Raw genomic sequence first — 20,763 nt, forward strand, 5'->3', positions numbered from 1 at the left:
AAGTAATGCATCAGAAATGTGTATGAATACGTTTCAAAATAACACCAAAAACAACAAGTGCAATGTTGGCTGCCTTTATCTTGCTATTCGAACAACCTTTGGTAAACGTGCCTTGTTAAGTGAAAAATGTCTGATCCGATGTTCCGTAGACTTGCTTATTGGTCCCTTTTTGTCCTTTTGGCTATTTTAACAATATGTTCTCAGACTTGTTCAAATGAACGGTAATGGTGATCTTCTTAGCACATTAAATTGTAAATTAGATTTTTGATTAATGCAAAAATGCAATATGAATATTGTTGGAGGGAATGGTATTGTTTTGTATTGATACACCAATAAGTGCAAAATTGCTTATCCCTGCCATCAGGTCAAATACTTCTACCTAGAAAATAATCAACTCAAATGTCGTATTTGTTTGACCTTCAAAGAGAGCAGGCCATTTCTCTACACTTTAGAATCATCAAAAATGTGTAAAAAAATAGCACTCACGTGTGGAACAACCAGTAGTATAGATTTATAAAAATATCATAAAAAATATATCAAACTAACCAAATTTTGACATAGATGCAATCGATATGCAAATTTTTTTCTTATCTTTTCAAAATACCAGACAAAAGCCTCAGTGGGATGCAGTGCACACTACATCCTTAATCCAAATATACAGTAGTTACATTACTACAGTGTTGATTAAAACAAAAAGAAAATAATAGATTTTGCAAGATCCTAACGGCTGCATTCACTGCTGTACAGGGGGGGGGGGGGGGGAATCAAGAAACGAGTTCCACCTTCTTATTCATGATTTATTTTGAAGTGCATTATTGACAAAAATAAAATGCTGACATATTCCTTTTCCAACATTCCTATTAATTACAATTTCTTGGGCAAAAAAAAAAAGAATTTAGGTGCCAAAAATAAATACCTGATTCAAGTGGGCCTAAACAGATAACACCAGACTGAGTGGGTATAGCAGTTATCAGTTATCATGACGTAGTGCTTTTAAACAACAAACCAGTGAACATCCATCACTCGGCGTATGTCCGCTAACACCACAGAAAATCTCCCACCTCAACAAAAAGCAAGCTAGTTATCGGTTACTTTTCAAGCATGGAAAAGCATACACTGAAGTGTCCCTTTTGTCAGACGGCGAGCCTATGGAGCTTGGGTGGTTCCTAGTCCTACCGCATTTGCATAAGCAGACAACAAACTGACCACCTGCCTGGTTTCCAGAGTAAGCCTGGCTTCGTTCAGCCAGTCCTCCGCCACCCTCCGCGCCTCTCCTGTCAGTTGGTTCACAAGTTTAGCGGCTAACTCCAGATCACCGTGCTCCAAGCAGTAGCTGGCATATGAAAGGAGCTTGAACGGGTCTAAATCCTCACCACTTAACTGGGTGGGCGGGGCTTCCAGTTTTGCCTCAAACAGCAGTGCTGATTGCAGGTAGGAGAGGAAATACTGATACAAGGAGTTGTGAGATTCATCAATAAGGGCAACCCTGCGAACGAGCGAGCGCAGACCATAGAAGCGGGCTCGGAGAGAGGCTTCGCTGTACACGCCACGCTGCAGCGACTCTTCTGGAAGAGCTGAGGCCAGAGCCAAGGCAAATTCGTTGTCATGGCAGCTGTCTCGCACGGCCTGAGCGGCAACTTCCAGCGGCTTGGTGGGCAAACCAGCTTCGGCGGTCTTTAAGGTGTAGTTGAGAGCTTCCACAGAGAGCCACAGCTGATGAGCTTTTCGAGCCTCCTCCTCCGCTACCACGTGGCCTGCATAGACAGAGCAATGCTAAGACAGCTGACACATCATCAGAGCTCACCTGGATCCATAAAGGTTAAACTAACAAGACAAGAAAGGCACATGCATGTACACGAGACACTTGTATTTTCTATAAAATTAAATCTTGACATTTTTTTTTGCTGAAATACATTTCTTAGTCAGTTTCAACTCAGCCGGTTCAAAATTTCAATTGTAATTAATCGCATTGTTGCCAACGTTAACTCGGTATTGATCAAATAAAACTTTCTTTCCAGGTTATTCATACTCTTGTTAATTGTCGAGGACAAATACGTTTACCTCATACAAATACTTTATAGTTGGGTCTTAGTTCATTGATACAGTAATTTTACAGTAATTTAAAAGGTATATTAATTACTGCACAGTGTAAAGGCGTGTAAAACATTGAGTCATAGATTTGTCTTGAGAATTTTTCTGCCACTAGGTGGCCAAAGCGTTTCATGTTGCACGTTGGTGACAGCACATTTTACTTTTCGAACAGTTAAGTACCCTATTTGTTCAGACTATATATATCGCTCCGGATAACAAATTGCACCTCTCAAAAATGCATCATGAAGGAAAAAAATAGATGTCAAATATATATGTTGCTCAGGAGTATAAGTTGTATTTTGGGAAAGACGTCTTTAAAAAAAAAAAGAAAAAAAAACAGACAAACAGTAGATTTCTGTCTCGCACCCAAAATCCCCTTGCCCTCATCATGGGTGCATTTGAAAATATGCTCCCAGCAAGGGCTGGGCGATGTGGCCCAAAATTCATAGTAACACTATGTATCACAACATAAAATAAAGGGTAAAAATATTTTGAATAATAATTTGAAAAATGAAACTTTCCAAATACAGCAATTATATACTCCATAAGAGAAGATAAATTAATCAAATAAATATCAGTAAAACAAATATGAATTAGGATAATATTTATTGTGCAAATTTCAAATCTGAAAAAAATGCAAAATAGTGCAAAAAAAAAAATAACCATGGCATACAGCAGTGGTCCTCAACTAGAAATGCTGTAGGTCCACTTTTTTCTTTTTTTTTTTTTTAAATAAGACCAAAGTCCGATCCCATGCACGGCGGTCATGGGGAGCAGGGCGATATGCCCATTTAGTATGGTCAAGCCAAGCTTATACAAATCAACACTCCTCACAACCAACCAATAATGGGGTGCATGACAATAACAATTATTCACTTTGCCAGTACACAGCAAATAATGAGAGGTATTGTGTTGAGGCACAGGAACTCTTTTATTTTGTTAAGTTGTGCCTGCTTAATAATAGAAATAGCCCTTTTTGGGAAATAAGACATTTTTACTTTAACTTTGTTAAACAGTCGTTGTCTTTTTTCCCCTTAATTTAACAAAAACAAAACAAAATACAAATTTTACCAAAATAAGTACTAAACATGAAAACAAAAATATCCTTTTCATTTGTACAATTCCCCTTTTCACATCCCCTCTGAAATCACTTAAAAAATATATCAGAAGAGGAGTTAAGAACCATTTTAAATACTGACACAAGGGAGCACAGGAATGTGCAGTGCTGTTCTTCCACTAAAGGTGAATGCAATGTCTGAGGCATGCAAATATTATTTGAGGACGCCATTGTGATGTTCATTTACCATGTTGCGGTGTTCTGCTGTTAAACAGCTGCAAAGATCCCCGGGTAGACGGGAGCAGAACTGCACACGATCGAAACCTCCCGCGATTCGTCTCGTCTAATTGTCTGTGTGCGGCTCTCCTGGGCTGAAGCTGTGAGCACACTGTGGCGTCGCGCATGCGTCTGTTTCCTGACACAATCATCCATTTTGAATGCGCGTGTATTGGGATAGACGCGTGCTGACGCTTATGTATGGAAACACCTTAAGTTCAGAGGAGCCAATCAGCTCATCGTTATCGCCGACATGCCCTGCGCAGCCAGGGTCTCCAATTCGTCAAACATTATACACACACAGTCGCGATGCTGCGGTCCTCTGCATTACATCTGTTAGTGCACGCAAAGAATACAATGGATAATTTTAACAAGCGATCGTGGTAATGCGCAGATTATAGTCCAAATATATAAAATGTATAATGTAAAAATCACTTTATAATTTTTTATTTTATACAATTTGCCGATGGTCCGGACAGAGGAGGTCGGCGGTCTGGTCGTGGATCGCGGTCCGCCAGTTGAGGAAGACTGGCATACAGTTTAGTCTTCAATATTTAATTCCGTGGATGAATTAGCCTTGACAGGATTTTGTTTTCAACTGTAGTAAAGAAAGAGAGTCAATTCAAGTAGATTAATCAGATCTCAAACGTCAAAATGAACAATAACATCACTTTTTAAAAGTAAACTTTCCATTCATAAACTCTTTAAGTATCCGTTTTGGTGTCTCGCGCTGCCATGCCTGGCAAAACAGACATGGGCGTGGACCTGTGCAGCGCGCTTGTTGTTTTGTTTCTGGTGTATTTATACAGCAACGTAACATTAAATAAAAAAATTAATCACGTTAAAATGGATTTAAATTAACGTCGATAATAACGCGTTTAACTGACAGCACTAGTGTGTATATATATATATATATATATATATATATATATATCCTGTATATATTTTTTTAACAAACATTTTGTATTGTGTTGGGCATTTTTAGGCTATGAAAAAAGAACACAATTTTTTACTGTGTTAGGTGTTATTTGGCCATATTCCCCCAATTAGTCCATTAAAACCAAGGTGTTCTACTGTGGGTACTTCATGAGTCCGTTAAGGTGAAATTAAGTCTAAGTAAGAAACTGGCAGGCCCTGACTCTTTTCTGCAACAAAGTCCTTCCAATTAGCATGAGGTAAGCTGAGAGAATCTTACTGTCTATAGCCTCCTCCACTCCCTTCAGTCTTGCATAGGCAGTATTCATATCCAGCGTCAAGTTATCCAGTTGTTCCTGGCTCAGTTGACGCTGTCGGGTCTCTTGTTCTAACAGCTTACTGCTGAGGGCCTAGAAAGACAGCACAGTTGGCTTTAGAATTTAAAAAAAAAAAAAAAAAAAAAAAAAAAGGACATTGGACAGGCCCTGACGGATATGAAGCCAAGGAACCACATGAGCCTAAACGACAACAATACTCCCAATCCTACAACCTGCCTTCACCTCTTTGGGCTCCAGGTGAGAGCAGCGGAGCATACAGGATTAGAGAATTAAAGCCTCTGTAGTTTCTGCCTCAACCCCATGAAAAGAAAGAAGAAGAAATGTTTTCTAAAGCATAAAAATGCATCAAAATATGTAACAAATACATGTTCCAATTAGATTATTGCACAATAAATGAGAATTGTGTATAATGTAAAAAAAACAAAGAATAAAGAATAAAAATGATGGTCATTGAACCTTTAATTGTGCCCTCTTTAGTTCATGTTCTCTCTCAGAAGTGTTTTTTTGTGAAGAACTGAGCCAAGGACGTCTGCTTTTGTCGGCTTTTAACAATCCTTCGAAAATGTCCACGGCAAACATCAGCATCGTGAGTGATCGCCCGACCGGTGAACACTTTTTCTGAGTGATTCACATTTACGTAAAACTATCGGAACACCTCATGCCGCGAGGGGCGAATGACGAGGACGCTGCATCGACACATATCTCTCTATCTACACACGTAGACACAAACGGTAGAGGTCCTTCTTAGCCAATGGGATGCCAGGAAGATGCTCAATAATAGCCAATGGCAGAGCAGCTATAATAATAATAATAATAATACATTTTATTTCTAAGCGCCTTTCAAGACACCCAAGGACACTTTACAATAACAAAAAACACAAAACAATACGGGTTGAGCAGCTATATATAGCAACTATAAGTATGTTGCGTTCAGGAAACTCAGAGCTGCGAGAAGCAGCCCATACTGTATTTCTTTTACCTGTCGTATTGGAAATTATTTTCGTAACATGAGGCAATATTTTCCTGTTGAGGCGTTTCATAACTTGAAAATTTCATATGAAGAGACATTCGTAAGTAGAGGTACCACTGTATTTTTAAAAAAATGCACTAACTTATGAACAACTAAGAGATCAACGGCCATCCACAAAAAAAAAAAAAACACTGTTAAACAAACCACAAAACCGAATGCTGCTTCTAAGTTTCGATGCAGATGGTGTGTTGAGCTAAATGACCTGCTCAGCTTCTGCTTTCAGTTCCTGTTCCTGCACTTTGAGGACATCTTGAACATGATCTGTGTGAGCAGCCGCCTGACGCCGGAGTTGAGTCCTCATCTCTGCTTCCATCACTTCCCTCAATTCAGACAGCTAAACAAAAACACAATTATTTCCTGCAATCCATCAGTTTCTGATGATGATCAAGAATACAGAAGCAGTCTCGAGGTACCTTGCTCTCCTGCTCGAGTCGGGCGTCCTCCTTGATGTGCTGCAGGGACGTGTTAACAGCCGCCTCCTGCGATTTTAGGTATTCTAACTTCTGCTGCTCCAGAGCGGCATCAATATGGATCTGCTCCCTGACTCTCTGCTCGGACAGCTCTCGGTTCAGCTGGTCAATGCGACGGTGTGCATGGGCAATTAGAGCATTCAGGTCATCTGTTGACAGTTTACCAGCTAACACACACACAGACAAACACACACACAGACGTTTTGGTTGGGGTTTTTTTTTTTTTTGCATCCAACTTTTCCAGTTACTGTGTTTAACCAAAACAGGATTAGGTGTCACAACAATCTTCCTCATGATAACAAAGGTCATACAAAAAAGGACTGACAGCTTTGCAGCTCATTCAGAACGCCGCAGCTCGAGATTGCAACATATTACACCAGTCCAAAAGGCTTTACAATGGCTCCCAATCGGCTTTAGAAGAGATTTCAAAAGTCTGGTCCTGGTCTACACATTACTGAATGGTTTGGGTGCAGAATACTAGAGCTGCAAACCTACAGAACTTCACTTCCATAACAATTTGTATAAATTTCCATATTTTTTAATATTTTGTCAAGGACATTTACCACGTGACGGTTATTGCAGTGTAACATGCACAGTTACAGGATAAAAAAAATTACGCTTACTGTTCAAAAAGCACAATACGGTCATTACTCTATTATCAGAATTGTTAATAAATTATGGCATTAATATTTGTCATTGTATTTTTTTGCAGCAACCTTAAATCAAAGCATAGGAGTTTTCAAAATATCTCCATTTATGGATGAATTAGCCGATTTTGTTTTCAGCTGTAGTAAACAAAGCAAGTCTACTGATTCACATGAATCGGATCTCAAATGTCAAAATATGAATTTACTGAATTTTTACAAACAGATTTGATCATTTAAGCATGGGGTAAATGTTGGTTTATAATTAGTGCAATGTAATTATTGTACTACAAATTCTGCGATAACCAATCGCTGTTGAGAAATTTAATTTCCTCTTCACACACAGGCACAAACTTTGCTTTTACCATACCGTTGATTAAGGTCTTAGAATAATTTTGTTTTTTTTTTCTTTTAGTCATTTTAGAAACCTTAAAAAATGTACATTACTTTTAGCATGTTTGAAATGTGTTAAAAGTTCTCAATTTATGTGTGTAAATGTTGACATTGTACGTTCTTTTCATAATTTTGGGAAGCCACTTTTGTTTTCTCTCCTTTCTGAATGTCATGAATTGTTCCGTTTGTAAATAATTTTAGGTGCTGTGTCTTTGCTTGTGTGAAGCACATTGAGGTGCCGTGTTTGAAATGCATTATGCAATATAAATAAAGCTGCCCCTGCCCTTGAAAATCGACCGAAATGTTCAGAAAGCCTGGGTCACTCAGAGCACATTCACTCAAGAGACGCTAGCAAGTGAAATACTAACCAGAATTGATCACTCCACCGTACTTTTGCCATAGTTTAGATTTAGAGCGATATATTTTTGTTTATATTAGCTGTTTTTTTTGTATATTAGCTGCAATTAGCTGTTTGTCAAATCTCTCTCCCTCTCTCTGATCTTAATTTAAGTTCATTTGATTTGAATGCATTCAAGTGACATTTTGGTTCATGGTGATTTGATGTTTGTGGATTTACAATATAAAACTCGTTTTCATGATTTTCGTGTATATCGATGTGATCCATTTTGTATGCATCCCTTTAGCAATATTGCACTCATACTGAAACATGATCATTTTGATCATCAGAATAATGACTGTGTTGTCTTACTGAGTCCTTTCCAGTTGGCCTGGATCTCTGGAGTAAGGCTGCTCACTTCCCTTTGAAATTGGAGTTTGGCTTCATTAACCAGTTCACTATACTGGGAGACGACCTTAGCTTCTGACTCAGCAGACTTCACCTAGACGATACACAAACACACAAGGAGCTTTGTCAGCTTTTGGTGAAGACAAAGCAACAATAGTTTCCTTTTCAGGGAAGCTTGAGGGGACATATACTACACATTTTTCTTTCTTTATCCAGATGACCAGACAGACACCCTTACCTTATTGACCACTTTATCCAAGTCCACCACCATTTTATGGAGATTCTCCTCTGCTGCTAACACGAGGGGGCGGATAGCAGAGACATTCAGCCCCTTGGATTTGTCAATGACAGATTTGAGATTGTCCAAAGACTCGCTATGGTGAGAGAGGGATAAGACAAATACACTAAGTAAAATACACTAACACGAACAAAACTTTAATCATAAAATTATATTGAATATTTATTACATATAAAGTATTAACATATATGTGCGGCACGGTGTTCGACTGATGAGCATGTCTGCTTCACATTGCAGTGGTGCAGGGTTCGATTCTGGCTCCTTCCTGTGTGGAGTTTGCATGTTCTCCCTAAGCCTGGGTGGGTTTTCTCCGGGTACTCCGGTTTCCTCACACATTCCAAAAACATGCATGGTTAATGGGATACTCTAAACCCGAGGTGTGAGAGTGGATGGTTGTTCGTCTGTGTGTGCCCCGCGATTAACTGTCAACCAGTCCAGGGTGTACCCCGCCTACTACCCGAAGACAGCTGGGATAGGCTGCAGTACGCCTGCGACCCTTGTGAGAATAAGCGGATTAGAAAATGGATGGATGGATGGACTATTATATATGTATTGCGGTAAGCCTCACAGCATTGCAGGAAGGCACGGTACACTGTCTATGGGCTTTCCCACAGGGTTTTGACATCTTCCAATCATATATTAACGTGCAGTTCTGTCCCCATCCATTCAACGTTTACATTTAAATACCTCCAATGTTCGTTTTGCTGGAGCAATAATCATGCTACAGGGCTTGAGACTGTGTCTCCTTATCTATGGGAGCATTCAGAAATATTCTCCAAACTATGAGTGGGTTTTGCTCCACTCTGACCATTCGGAAACTCTTGAGCATTTTTCGAAAGTGCTGTTGGGGTTTTTTGGATTGTCCCAGAGCATGCTTTGGCCGCTCCAACTGGGAACAAGGGGTGCTAGTACATGACGCGGTACAGATGGAGACACTTCAAGGATAAGCTGCTGATTGGTTATAACACACGATGGGTTCGGAAATTGGAGGGAAGTACGCTCAGCTCATCAGAACGTACCCCGTCAATTCACTACAATGCCATAAAAAGTATTTCCCCCCCTTCCCGATTTCTGTGTTCTTTGCATATTTATCTCACAGAAAGATTTCATCCAACCAATTTTAATATCACACAGAGAGAATACAAGGAAATACAAAATGCATTTTCTCAATGCCAATTTAATTTATATCGACAAAAAAAATCCAAAACTACCTGTCCCATTATAGAAAAAGTAATGACCGCCTGAACCTAATAACGGGTTGTGCCACCCTTGGCAGCAATAACTGAAATCAAGCGTTTGCCATGATTGCTAATGAGTCTTTCACGTCGCTGTGGAGGAATTATGGCCCACTCTTCTTTGCAGAATTGCACCGCATACAAGCGTCACATATGACACATGACAACAATGTTCCATTAATTAGAAAAGGGAAGTAGTCTATTGGTGAGTGTTTTTTTCCAGGTGAAGCAGGTTAGGAAGCCCCAATATAAGAGGTGGGCCCCTCTGAGTTGAACAATATAACGTTCACATAAAAGAAAAACCTTATATTTTTTTCTGTGATGTCTTCTTTTAAAATTTCATAAAATAATTGACCCATGTTGTTGGCCGCTGGCTTGTTGCAGACAAATTTCTTGTTACGGTAAAATACTCTGCAAATATCATATCTTGAGTCAGTGTAAATCAATACATAATACGAAACAATGGTATGCCAATTAAAACAATTATACATCAATGAATATGGTCATGCAGTACCTCCCCAAAAATGGTGCGATCAAATTATGCCCTACTTTGCAAAAGTTTGTGTCGAGCCATGTGCGATTGTTATAACAAAACTCTCCAGTGAGAAATTTTCTGTCCACTCATATGACAGTATTTGTCATATTTTTCAATTAATAACATTAAAAATGGAATACTTATATTAACCAATGGGGAAGCTGTAAGTGACAGTTTAATCAACTACTATGGTCGAGTAAAAAAAAAAAAAAAAAAAAAAAAGGATCAATTTTTAATACAGTAAACCTCTGCTATACAGTGGCTCTGTGTTTTCATTTTTTCTGCACTTTAAGTGCATTATTATACAATATTGAAAACAAATATTTATTCAAATGTAGTAAAAAGTCAACTTGTATAATTTTAAGGCCACAATATTGCCTTCAATTTAAGTTGCTTCATTTATTTATAAATATGTCAGGAATGCCGTTACAAGCTGCAAAGTTTAATTCAAGTTGAATGTACGACCATCTAAATTGTCTTGATTATTCATTATTATATACATTATATTAAAGAATTCAAGCTGTAATGCTGGTTATAAAAGAACATTTGCGTGCTGCTCCAATTTACATTAGTCGACTAATCGCGACTACTGTTGATGATGAGTCGAGTAGCAAAACAATTGTTTGTAGCCCTACTTGTTTCGATAAAATTACTTACTTGGCTTTCAGCAATGCTGTCCCTGCATCGTTCACGGCAGCGGCTCTATTTGCAAGACAAGCTTCAAGATCCTTCCACTGGGATGACTTCTCCTGTGGTGGAACCTGAATCGGAGAACAGCTCTTACTGTGATGTTTTGGGGCGTCAACAGTTTGCTAATTTAGAAACAGCAATATAGTATTACACCCTCAGAAATGACACCAGAATTTTAAAATCACAAACAGATACAGATACATAGTTTGAATGATTGGTAGATTTTTACAGTCACTGTAATGATAACCATCTCGATATCAATAAATGGCATTAGAAGCAAATGGTTGCAGTAAATTCCTCAAGAATACTTTGAAAAGGTAAGTGGGCATCAAACTTTTTAAAAGTCATTTTTAGATCATATTAAACTGTGCTAAGCAGCACACTATTTTCCTCTCTATGAACATTACTAAGTGAGACTTTAGACTAAAATTTCTCCCTATTGATTTATAGGTCTATGAGACAACGTGACATCAGAACCACAGTAAGAATTTTCCCGTCCTAAACAGCACATTTGAGTAAGTCTGGTTTGTTAAAAAGTGATCAATCGGAAAAACAACTGTGTCAGGCTGTCAGCAAACTTGAAAAGTAGTCTGGCTCTGCCAGCCTATATGGGGCAATTGCTTAGCAGATAGCTAGCAGCTGCCACACCCGCACTCGTGATCGCATCACCCCCGTCCTTAAAAACCTCCACTGGCTCTCCGTTCCCGAGCATATTCAGTTTCAACTCCTCCTACTCACCGATAAAGCCCTTTACAATCAGGCCCCCTCCTACCTCTCCAACCTTCTTCACCCATACACTACGTTCCCGCAACCTCCACTCCTCAAAGACAAACCTCCTTGCCATCCCGTGACCAAGGTCAAAACCTGGGGGGGACCGAGCCTTCTCTGTCGCCGCAGACACCCTCTGGAAGTCTCTACCACAACACATCCGCAACTGTACTGACCAGTGTCTGAAAGTGTCTTTGAGTACGATGAAAAGCGCTTTCAAATAAATGTATTATTATGAAATTCAACACTGAATAACACACAAAAGCAACACCGGCATCAGAAGTTCTGTCATTCAAACCGGGTGCTTTTGAAGAGTGTACCTCTGCTTCCATAGCTTCCTTCAGCTTTTGTGTATGTAGCGCGATGGCCTGCAAGGCTGCCTCCTGAGCTCCAATGGCCTGCAGCGTGGCTTTAGCGGAGCTGGCCAATGAGTCGTCAAGATTCCCTGACACGGCTGAAAAACACAAGACACACAAAGAGAAGCCATGCGGCATAACACTGTTTTGATGTACAGCATAAGAGGCATGATTTCACATTTTATTTTGTTTATTTACACTATGCTGCGAGCTTACATGCCACGATTTCCTGTTCATCTAGGTCTTGTTGAGCAAGTCGAGCTGTCACCTCTTCGACCGGACGCTCTTTGAGTGGTTCTGCTGCTGCTACGGACTCTATTTCAGTGGAGACTGCGGCTGTCTCTGCAGTTACCTTATGGTTATGACACTCCTTGCACTCCTCTGGACAGACACAAACACACAATTATGGCGGCTACAGAGCATAATCATGGACCATGGAGTTAAATTGGATGAGATGTTTCTCGTGAATTCTCTCAGACATGAAGAATATGTGTGTGGGGGAGAAGTAAACCTGGATGGGACTACCTTTGACTGGTGTCATCACGGTGTCACACGGAGCAGGGACTGATGGTACGTCACTGATGGCTGAAATTATATGAGTCACCTCTGTCGAAGCCTCTGAATGGAACACAATGAAGACAACAAATTGTAGGAAAGACTGTATAAAACCTGCTGTATGTAGAAGGTGGCTGTAGTACAGGGGGTGGGGGGGGGGGGGGCTCAGTTTGTGACGGAGTTCTGTTCCTATAGTGACAAAAATAACCCAAAATTGCACGCAAGTCGGAAAGTACCACAGTAACCTACTACCTCTTCTTTTCTTTTCAGCTTCACTCTATCCAGCGCTGGCCATCTCTGCATGTTATCTGCATCTTCTGTTTTAACTCCAGCAATCAGCAATTATACCCTGGCCACACCTCCATAAATCCTATTTGGTCTTACGCTTTGCATCCTGCTTGGCAGCTCCATTTCCACCCCCCTCCTGCCATTATATACCCTACACCAGGGGTGCCCAAACTTTTTGGATCTCAGATCGCCTTTTCGATCAACCAACCTCCCGGGATCGCCCCTTACCACGCACGCGCACACACGCGCGCGTACGCCATGATGAGAAACAGGCTGACACGCATGCGATGCACTTTTGCAGCCTTTAACTATCTAGCTAGCTCACACGTACCGTTTTAAAGTGCTTCCCTGGGCACTCTAGATTCCTATTCTTTGCCCGTGCCCTCGGTGAATTGTAGTGACGGCAAAATGAAGCCCCATAAAGCAGTGAAGCCCTGCAGGGAAATACTTCACACACGCTTCGGGGCTTCAAGATGAATCATTTCCTCGACTACGCCATCATGTGGACAGGAAAATGTATCTCATGCTTGGTTCATGCAATAAAATGGCGGGGTGTAAATCATGCTCTGAACACATTATAATATGTATTTGAGGACTGTTTTTACATGAATTGTTCTGTGTTACTTTGTCTGTGTTTGTGCTTATGCAACAAGTGAAAATGTGAAATAAGGAGGTAAAATAAAGTGCTTATTCGTTTTTATTTAAAAACAATATTTTATCCAAAGTTTTTGGACTCAGGCGGTTTCTTTTTTTGCAGAGAATTTCACCTGCTTTTGAACAAACTCTTTCACATGGTACTGATGAAGCAGGGGTGCACAGATATGTGATAGCAAGTTGGTATGAAGGGGAATACAGAGCGTTTCTTTGCCGCTTTTATTTCAAACACTCGAACCTATCGTATAATTTCCTGAATCAGTCACGTGGTACACCCCCTTCGCGGGGCTTCAAGCGTCACCACTGACGTCATCAACACGCGCTTCGACTCCCCATTCATGAACCACTCACCTCGATGACTCGGCACTAGTGATGGGGATTCCGACTCTTTTTAGAGAGCCGGTAATTTTGGCTCGGCTCACTAAAAAGAGATCTCTTTAGGCTCCCAAATGGCTCCACAGTTTTTTTGTTGCTTAAATTAATTTACTACCAAAATAATGCAAAATTATGTGTAAAATGAATTACTAATGTAAAAAAATATACAGTGTATCAAATATTTATTATTTATATGGCTTGATTTACATTTTTCTGAACATACTCAACATGGAGTACAACATGGAGTGCTAGAAAAAATAAATTACAAAGTAGAAGAACAAAGACCCATCTCAAAACAAGGTCAACAAAAAGTTCCAATCTCTGATTGTTATATATTTAGAAGCTTTTAACTATTTACAGTAAAACAACATAAGTAAGCTTTGATTACCACACAACAAATTATGAATTAAAATTTGATATTGGATATTTTAACCTTGCACAGTCTACACGCTGCCTTTGAGCTATCAATTAAGTTGAAATGAGTCCAAATTTCACTGCATTTGCTATCCATTTTCTCGCCTTTCCACTTTCCACCGTGTTGGTTTTTCTCTGTAGCGCTATCGAGCTCTCTCTCATCTCCCTGTCTCTCCTGTTCGTGTGCTGCTCACAGTGTGCTGCTGTGGTGTCTAACTCCTCCCTCTTCTCTGCAGCGTGTGTGTGCGTGTGTGTGTGTGTGTGTGTGTGTGTGTATGTATAACCCTCCCCTCCCTCTTCTACCACGGATCTTAACCAATCACGTGCGGCTTTAACCGAAGGAGGGGGGAAAAAAAAGTCGGCTCCTATTAGGAGCGGCTCCCTATTAGGAGCCGGGTCCCGTCGTTCTCCTCAAAGAGCCGGCTCCGAGAGCCGGTTCGTTCGCGAACGACACATCATGACTCGGCACACGGTTCAGGGATTCGAACCATGGAGCACATCACTAGTGAATTGTACACGAACCAAACTCTGAATGAGAATAATGACGATGAAAGATTAAGCGCAACAGCTCTGATAACAAGCTGCAATTGCAGACTGCTGAGCGCTAACGACTTCCAGTGACTAATCACTCGCCACCGTAGGTTAATGATTTACCTGCTTTATTTTATTTTTCAAATATGTTTTCGTGAAAATGAGACTGATAGGACGATTAGGGTGCAGCGTACATTAACACAAAAAATATATTACTAACAAGTACAACGACACAAATGTTTGTTTTTTTTTCTTCACCTCTGCACCCCTCGGATACACTTGGGACCTGTCCTAGATCTACGTCGATCAGGATCGACGTAATGGGCACCCCTGCCCTACACTGTGCATTTCCATACCATATAAATCTGGCCCGTCAATCTTGATCACCAATATTGTGCGGTCGCTAAGTGAATCTCATCTATTTGGGCAATGTTTCATGACGGATGTCTTGTCTGATAACCCTCACCCAGTTTACCTGGTCTTGGGCCTGGCACGAGTAATGCAAAGGGTCGGACCCCAAGTGGCTGTTTTAGATCAGATACATTAGATATATGTACTTTGTATGAATACTATACCATGTACTGTATATACAATTTCTTTTTGCGCTGTTGCACTCATTTTTGTCCCCCCCCCCCCTGATTTCAGTGCAGAAGTTCTAATACATGATGGCAAAACATGAAATCACTACTGTGCATGTTACAGCAGGTTAGCAGTAGGTTACAAAGGAGCGAACGACACCAAGAAAACAATAACATCTTTCAAGATATTTCGCTTCTCAGACTGGCAGTTTCTAACACCGTGATTTTGAACTGCATTACTGTGAGAGTTTTGAAAGCGAGGTACTGCAATATATAGACAAGACCACTACATCCCTAACCATCATGTAGTAATTCATTGAACGCCATTGGAATTCAAAAAGACGATCCCTGCATTAAAAAAAAATATGATAATAAGTGTGGAAGGAAACGTGACTAAATGCTACTACTGCAACTTTACAGAGCGAAGGACAATTTTCCAAAAAAGCAATGAGACTATGTGCTAATATCCAGGAAAGGTTAAAAAGGCTGTTGCAATGAAATAAAAAAGGTGTCATGGGAACTCAAGACTTGCAACACTAAACATATATAACAGGGCTGCAACTACAGCAATTACAGATTAGTCATCTGCCGTTTGTCCGTATTTATGACAAACAAAACAGCAGATCACCCAAAATGTTGAAAACTACTTCACCTACTACAGCATAAAGCCTCCATTCACAATTTACAGGCAAACTAAGAGTACAGTATTTTTCCGAAAAACGAAAACTATTTTCCAAATGTGTCAAATTAATTGAATAGTTTAAAGCGTCAGATGATAGCTTACCCTCAGAGATGTCTGTGATTCCTTGGAAACAGAGGGCAAATGAATACATACATGCAACACATCTCTATAATAATAGCAACGCGTTGCTAAGGTGATGACAGTATCTTGGCTCTATCTCACGTTGGAACTTAAGTTTAAAACTTCAAGTCAAAATTAGTCCTAGTAATGAGGCTCACCAGCCCTGAACGTGTCATAATAACTAAATCGTGATTCCACTGACTTTGGAAATAAATTAATCAATCGTGTGCAGTATTTCAGGGGATTCTTTTTTTTTTTTACACAATCAACAGTTGGACACCTTAATCGAAGTGACAGTGGCTTTCAATCTCTTTTCTTATCAGCCGCTTCTGGCCATACCAAGCTCTTTTTCTCTGAGTTCTCCTCCCCCTCAAAATGTGTGTGATGGGAAGCTGAAGGAGATTTTTGAAATATTTAGGAGTACCGTATTTTCACGACTATAAGGCGCCATTAAAAGTCTAAAATTTTCTCCAAAATGGACAGGACGCCTTATGATGCGGAGCGTCTTGTCTATGCGCTGAGTTCCAAAACCTGACTGACAGCCGACACGCTGTTTATATAGAGAAAAGGTGGAAGTGACTGTGGACAGGCATGCGGCAAAGAAGTCGGCCAAACAGTGAAGGGTGGGCGTGTATATATATACACATATGGAGAGCGAGAGAGAGAAAAGGCAGATGTGAGTGAGGACAGGCATGCGGGGAAGAAGTCCACCAATGAGTGAAGGGTGGGCGTGTAAGTGGACGCTAAAGGTACGCCCCAAGCAGGTACCAACACCTGTATAGAGTGTGGCTATGTGCATTGTTGCAAAACAACTTCGGTTTTGGTTTCTAAGAACCCCCGAAAATAAATTCTACAAAGAGACACGCCTACGAAGCTCAGTTCAAACTTCAAGCCATCGGTTATGCTTTTGGCATGCGTGCCCATCTCACAGCAGCGGTGAAAAACCAAGTCAAGCAAATGAACTCTGAGCTTGCCGTTATTACCGGAGGCTTGACTAAAGAACTCCAACCGCTGGACATCGGCATCAACCGGGCGTTCAAAGTAAAGTTGCGAACGGCATGGGAACAATGAATGATCGATGGCAAACACAACTTTACAAAGAGTGAGAGGCAGCGCCGGGCGAGTTACGCCACAATTTGCGAATGGATTGTGGCTGCTTGGACGAACGTGTCTGCTTGCACTGTTGTTCGAGTTTTTGGCATCATTTCTGTGGAGCCACATGGCAATGAGAGTGACTGACAACGAGAGGGAACGCGGCGTTTTTGATGGATTACCGGTACTTGCACAATTGTTCAATTCTGATACAGAGGATGAGGACTTTGATGGATTTCTGGGTGATGATTGATCGAAAAACGTGAGTACATTGTACGATGGCTAAATAAAATACAACGGAACTCAGTTTTCCGTTGCCTTTTTAAAAACGTGTTTTCAGCTTGTATCTGTATGTCTTGGCATGCTACCGTATGCTTCAAGCTAACGTGTTTTTAGCGTGCGCGCATGCATGCCGTATGTTTAAGCTGGCGTATGTTTTACCACTTTAAAATTGCGCCCAATAATACAGTGCGTTTTGTCTATGTGTAAAATACAGAAATAGCACCCATTAATGAGACTGCGCCCAACCATACGGTGCGCCGAATGGTCGTGAAAATACGGTAACTTCTGCTGTTAGCAAAATTGCCTGTCTTGCGTTCATGTCAAGCACGTCTACTGGCCACTTCACCTGCATGTTAGATTTAGCACTCAGTATTGTTTTCAATAAACGTTATGTTGAGATGTAGAAACAGTAAAATCTAACATCATATTTTTATTGTGGAAGCATGAATACAGCTATTGGGTTATTTTGTATGTCATGCCATGGAGATTCATTTTTAAAAATTAAATCCCGTATACTGTATGACTTTATAATGTACAAAGTCGACAGTATATATTGATCAACTCATTCTAACAACCACCTGCCACAGCGGTTTGGACTAAGAACAAATTGACAAAATTTATTTTAATTGTACAACAGTTTATGAAAGACTCATAAATATGTTCAACAAGAATGTGACCATTAATAATAATAAATATACCACCACTGAGCATAAAATTGTACGAATAATGGATCATGTGCACACTTGGAATTGTGTTTTAGGGGCATGATTATTGATGAGATTCTTACCCTCAAGGCTCTGTGCAGGCTGTACTGGTTTAGCCACTTCTATGGGGCTCTCTGTAGTCTCCTTCACTTTCGTTTCTTGCTTGGCTTTAGACACCTTCATTGCTTTTTCCATCATTGAGGGAGGTTGGGCCAACTCAATCTACACAGCAGAAAGTGATGCCATTTAAGATGTGAGAATTTGTAAATGGGTCAGGTTCTAACGAGATCCCATCTAAAAACGGCACCAAATATTCTGCATTTACATAGATGTTAAAAGCTTTCGACTGGCTGTTATTTTTAATACATAGATCAAGTCACAAAATAAGGTAAATAACATTAAACAAACTCTTGAGCCTGACGCTCTACAGTTCAAGACAAAAAAAACAACAAAAAAAAATCAGACAGCAATTGGTCCAGTGTGTACCTAATGCAGAGGCCTGTAAGCATGTGCTATGTCACAATCAATTAACTTACAGTAATTCAATTTCCTAAATGTATTCTTACACGCTGGTATTTCAAAACAACTTTACCATAGTTTCTCTGAACATGTCCTGACCTGTTTTTTGACAGAAAGACCAGTTTCCTGGGGAGCAGGTCCCAATGCCAACCCCAACAGCCGATCTGAATAAGGAACATTTTTCTCCACAGTTTCTCTGAACTTGTGGTCCCATTTGGCGTAGAGTATCGTTCCTGCAATGCCACCACTGACTGTCATCAAGCCAGCAGTGACCACTTTGGCAGCACCACCACTGTAGAAAAAGACCACCAAAAAGACAAGAATTGGTTTGTGGATTGTGTGTGTGTGTGTGTGTGTGTGTGTGTGTGTGTGTGTGTGTGTGTGTGTGTGTGTGTGTGTGTGTGTGTGTGTGTGTGTTACCCGCTTTCCCCAGCTGTGTAGTGTCTGCAGGGCTGCAGACCGTTTAGAGGGGTGCGTCCATAGTTTTTCTAAGAAGCAAAAGGTAGTGAATTATGTTAAATTGTTTTTAAGGAGTGTGTGTGTCCATGAGCACAGTTGCTGATGGGTGTAGTTAGAGTAGAAGATGCAAAGGACAGTGAGGTGTGTACAAGGATGATTAGATCGCTGAAGGGGTAACCTCTGGATACAGTTACACCGTGACTGGTGTCAAACTCAAGGCCGGGGGTCTACATCCTGCATGACTTTATGTTTCACACTAAAAACAAAAACTTCCTATTGCTTGGTGAACGGGAATTGTTCTTTTCAAACCCAAAGAAGGAAAAAAAAACTACATTTTTTCTCTCACTTTTATCAGATACTACAAGCACCACCAGGCAATTGTCCATAAAATGAACAATAAGTATATTATTACATATTTGTGTGAACAATTTTCCATTACTTTTGATTTCGCATTTGCTGCTTGTAACAAATTAAGATAAGAAACCCTTTATTAGTCTCGCAATGGAGAAATTCCCAATTCACAGCAGCAAAGTTACTAGAGCAATTGTGGGGTTTTTTAACATCACGATTATATACATTGTGGTTTTAACAGTCACGATGTGCGTGTGCATACGTGTGTGTGGTGAAGCTATAATTAACAAGTGTAACTCAAGTGCACAACCGCTAATACAGAGATTAACATCTAGTACTGTACATGTAATGATACACATCCGCGTTAGCTCCATGAGTCAGGCTCTGGGTCACTGACAATTCCTCTAACTAGCATGCTAACGCTAATGGTGAGATTGGTGGAACGTTCTAATTGTACACAAAAGCAGCAGCTATCGCAGTGTCAATGTCTTACCCGGAGTGTGGAATTAGCACCTCTGACACAAGCCCTGAGCATGGTCCTCGAAACCCTTTAGTTCTTAAGTCAAACTGATTTGAACCTGCACAGAATTCGTGACTCTTTCTTTCCCCTTGGTTGCTGCTGCCGAGTCTTCCTCCTGATGAAAACCAAATAATTTGGCGAGCTAAAAGATGTCAGCGCCACCACTCGGCAGGAGTACGAATTGATTTCACCAATACCCACTGGTTAGCGCGTTGGCATCACAGTGCAGAGGTACAGGGTTCGATTCCAGCTACGGCCTTCCTGTGTGGAGTTTGCATGTTCTCCCCGTGCCTGCGTGGGTTTCCTCCCACATTCCAAAAACATGCGTGGCGGGTTAATGGAACAATATAAATTATCCCTGGGTGTGAGTGTGGATGGTGGTTTGTCTTTGTGTGCCCTGTGATTGGCTGTCACCCAGTTCAGGGTGTCCCCTGCCTACTGCCCTAAGACAGCTGGGATAGGCTCCAGCACCCCTTGTGAGGATAGCAAAACAGAAAATGGACGGATGGATGGATATTATCAGAACATTGAAACACTGCAATGGCTGCTGGACACTAAACCCAGGCAGGGTTTAGTGTCCGTAAGGCTATTTTGTATAGCATCACACAGAGTGTGCACAAAAGGCAAATCCATAGTGCTCCACAGAGATACGGTGGCAACTTTTACCCTCACTCACGACTGTAATGAAACAAAGAATATTTTTTCTGGACTGGTTTTTGTCTAAGTTAAAGAGATGCTACAATTTGTTTGAGGATAAATATCTTTACTTCTTAAGCACATTAACTAATGTAATGTACT

General features: G+C 40.6%; 1 protein-coding gene across 2 annotated transcripts; it reads right to left on the reverse strand.

Moving 5' to 3' along the window:
* Positions 1–776: 776 nt before the first annotated feature.
* Positions 777–20,078, reverse strand: immt (inner membrane protein, mitochondrial (mitofilin)). Of its 2 annotated transcripts, XM_086132084.1 has the most exons (15): positions 19,939–20,078; positions 19,056–19,123; positions 18,735–18,927; positions 18,200–18,338; positions 16,021–16,041; positions 12,367–12,459; positions 12,058–12,222; positions 11,806–11,939; positions 10,685–10,788; positions 8,198–8,333; positions 7,924–8,053; positions 6,121–6,344; positions 5,910–6,041; positions 4,620–4,749; positions 777–1,754 (listed from the first exon to the last, which is right to left on the reverse strand). In XM_086132084.1, the coding sequence occupies exons 1-15, from the start codon at positions 19,978–19,980 to the stop codon at positions 1,147–1,149; spliced, it is 2,319 nt and encodes a 772-aa protein (XP_085988210.1). In that variant the 5' UTR covers positions 19,981–20,078; the 3' UTR covers positions 777–1,146. The 2 variants fall into 2 exon arrangements, with proteins under 2 accessions (XP_085988210.1, XP_085988218.1); XM_086132092.1 differs by lacking the exon at positions 16,021–16,041.
* Between the last annotated feature and the right edge of the window lie 685 nt (positions 20,079–20,763).

Source organism: Hippocampus guttulatus, chromosome 2, assembly GCF_054856545.1.
Source record: "Hippocampus guttulatus isolate MCC_2025c chromosome 2, RoL_Hgut_1.0, whole genome shotgun sequence".
NCBI lineage: Eukaryota > Metazoa > Chordata > Actinopteri > Syngnathiformes > Syngnathidae > Hippocampus > Hippocampus guttulatus.

Coding starts and splice junctions, on each gene's coding strand:
- immt (XM_086132084.1), bottom strand. CDS start 19,980: ATGCTCAGGGCTTGTGTCAGAGGTGCTAATTCCACACTCCGG. Junction 19,124..19,938: donor GTGCTAATTCCACACTCCGG/GTAAGACATTGA, acceptor TTTGCTTCTTAG/AAAAACTATGGACGCACCCC. Junction 6,345..7,923: donor GGCCAACTGGAAAGGACTCA/GTAAGACAACAC, acceptor TGTGTGTGTTAG/CTGGTAAACTGTCAACAGAT.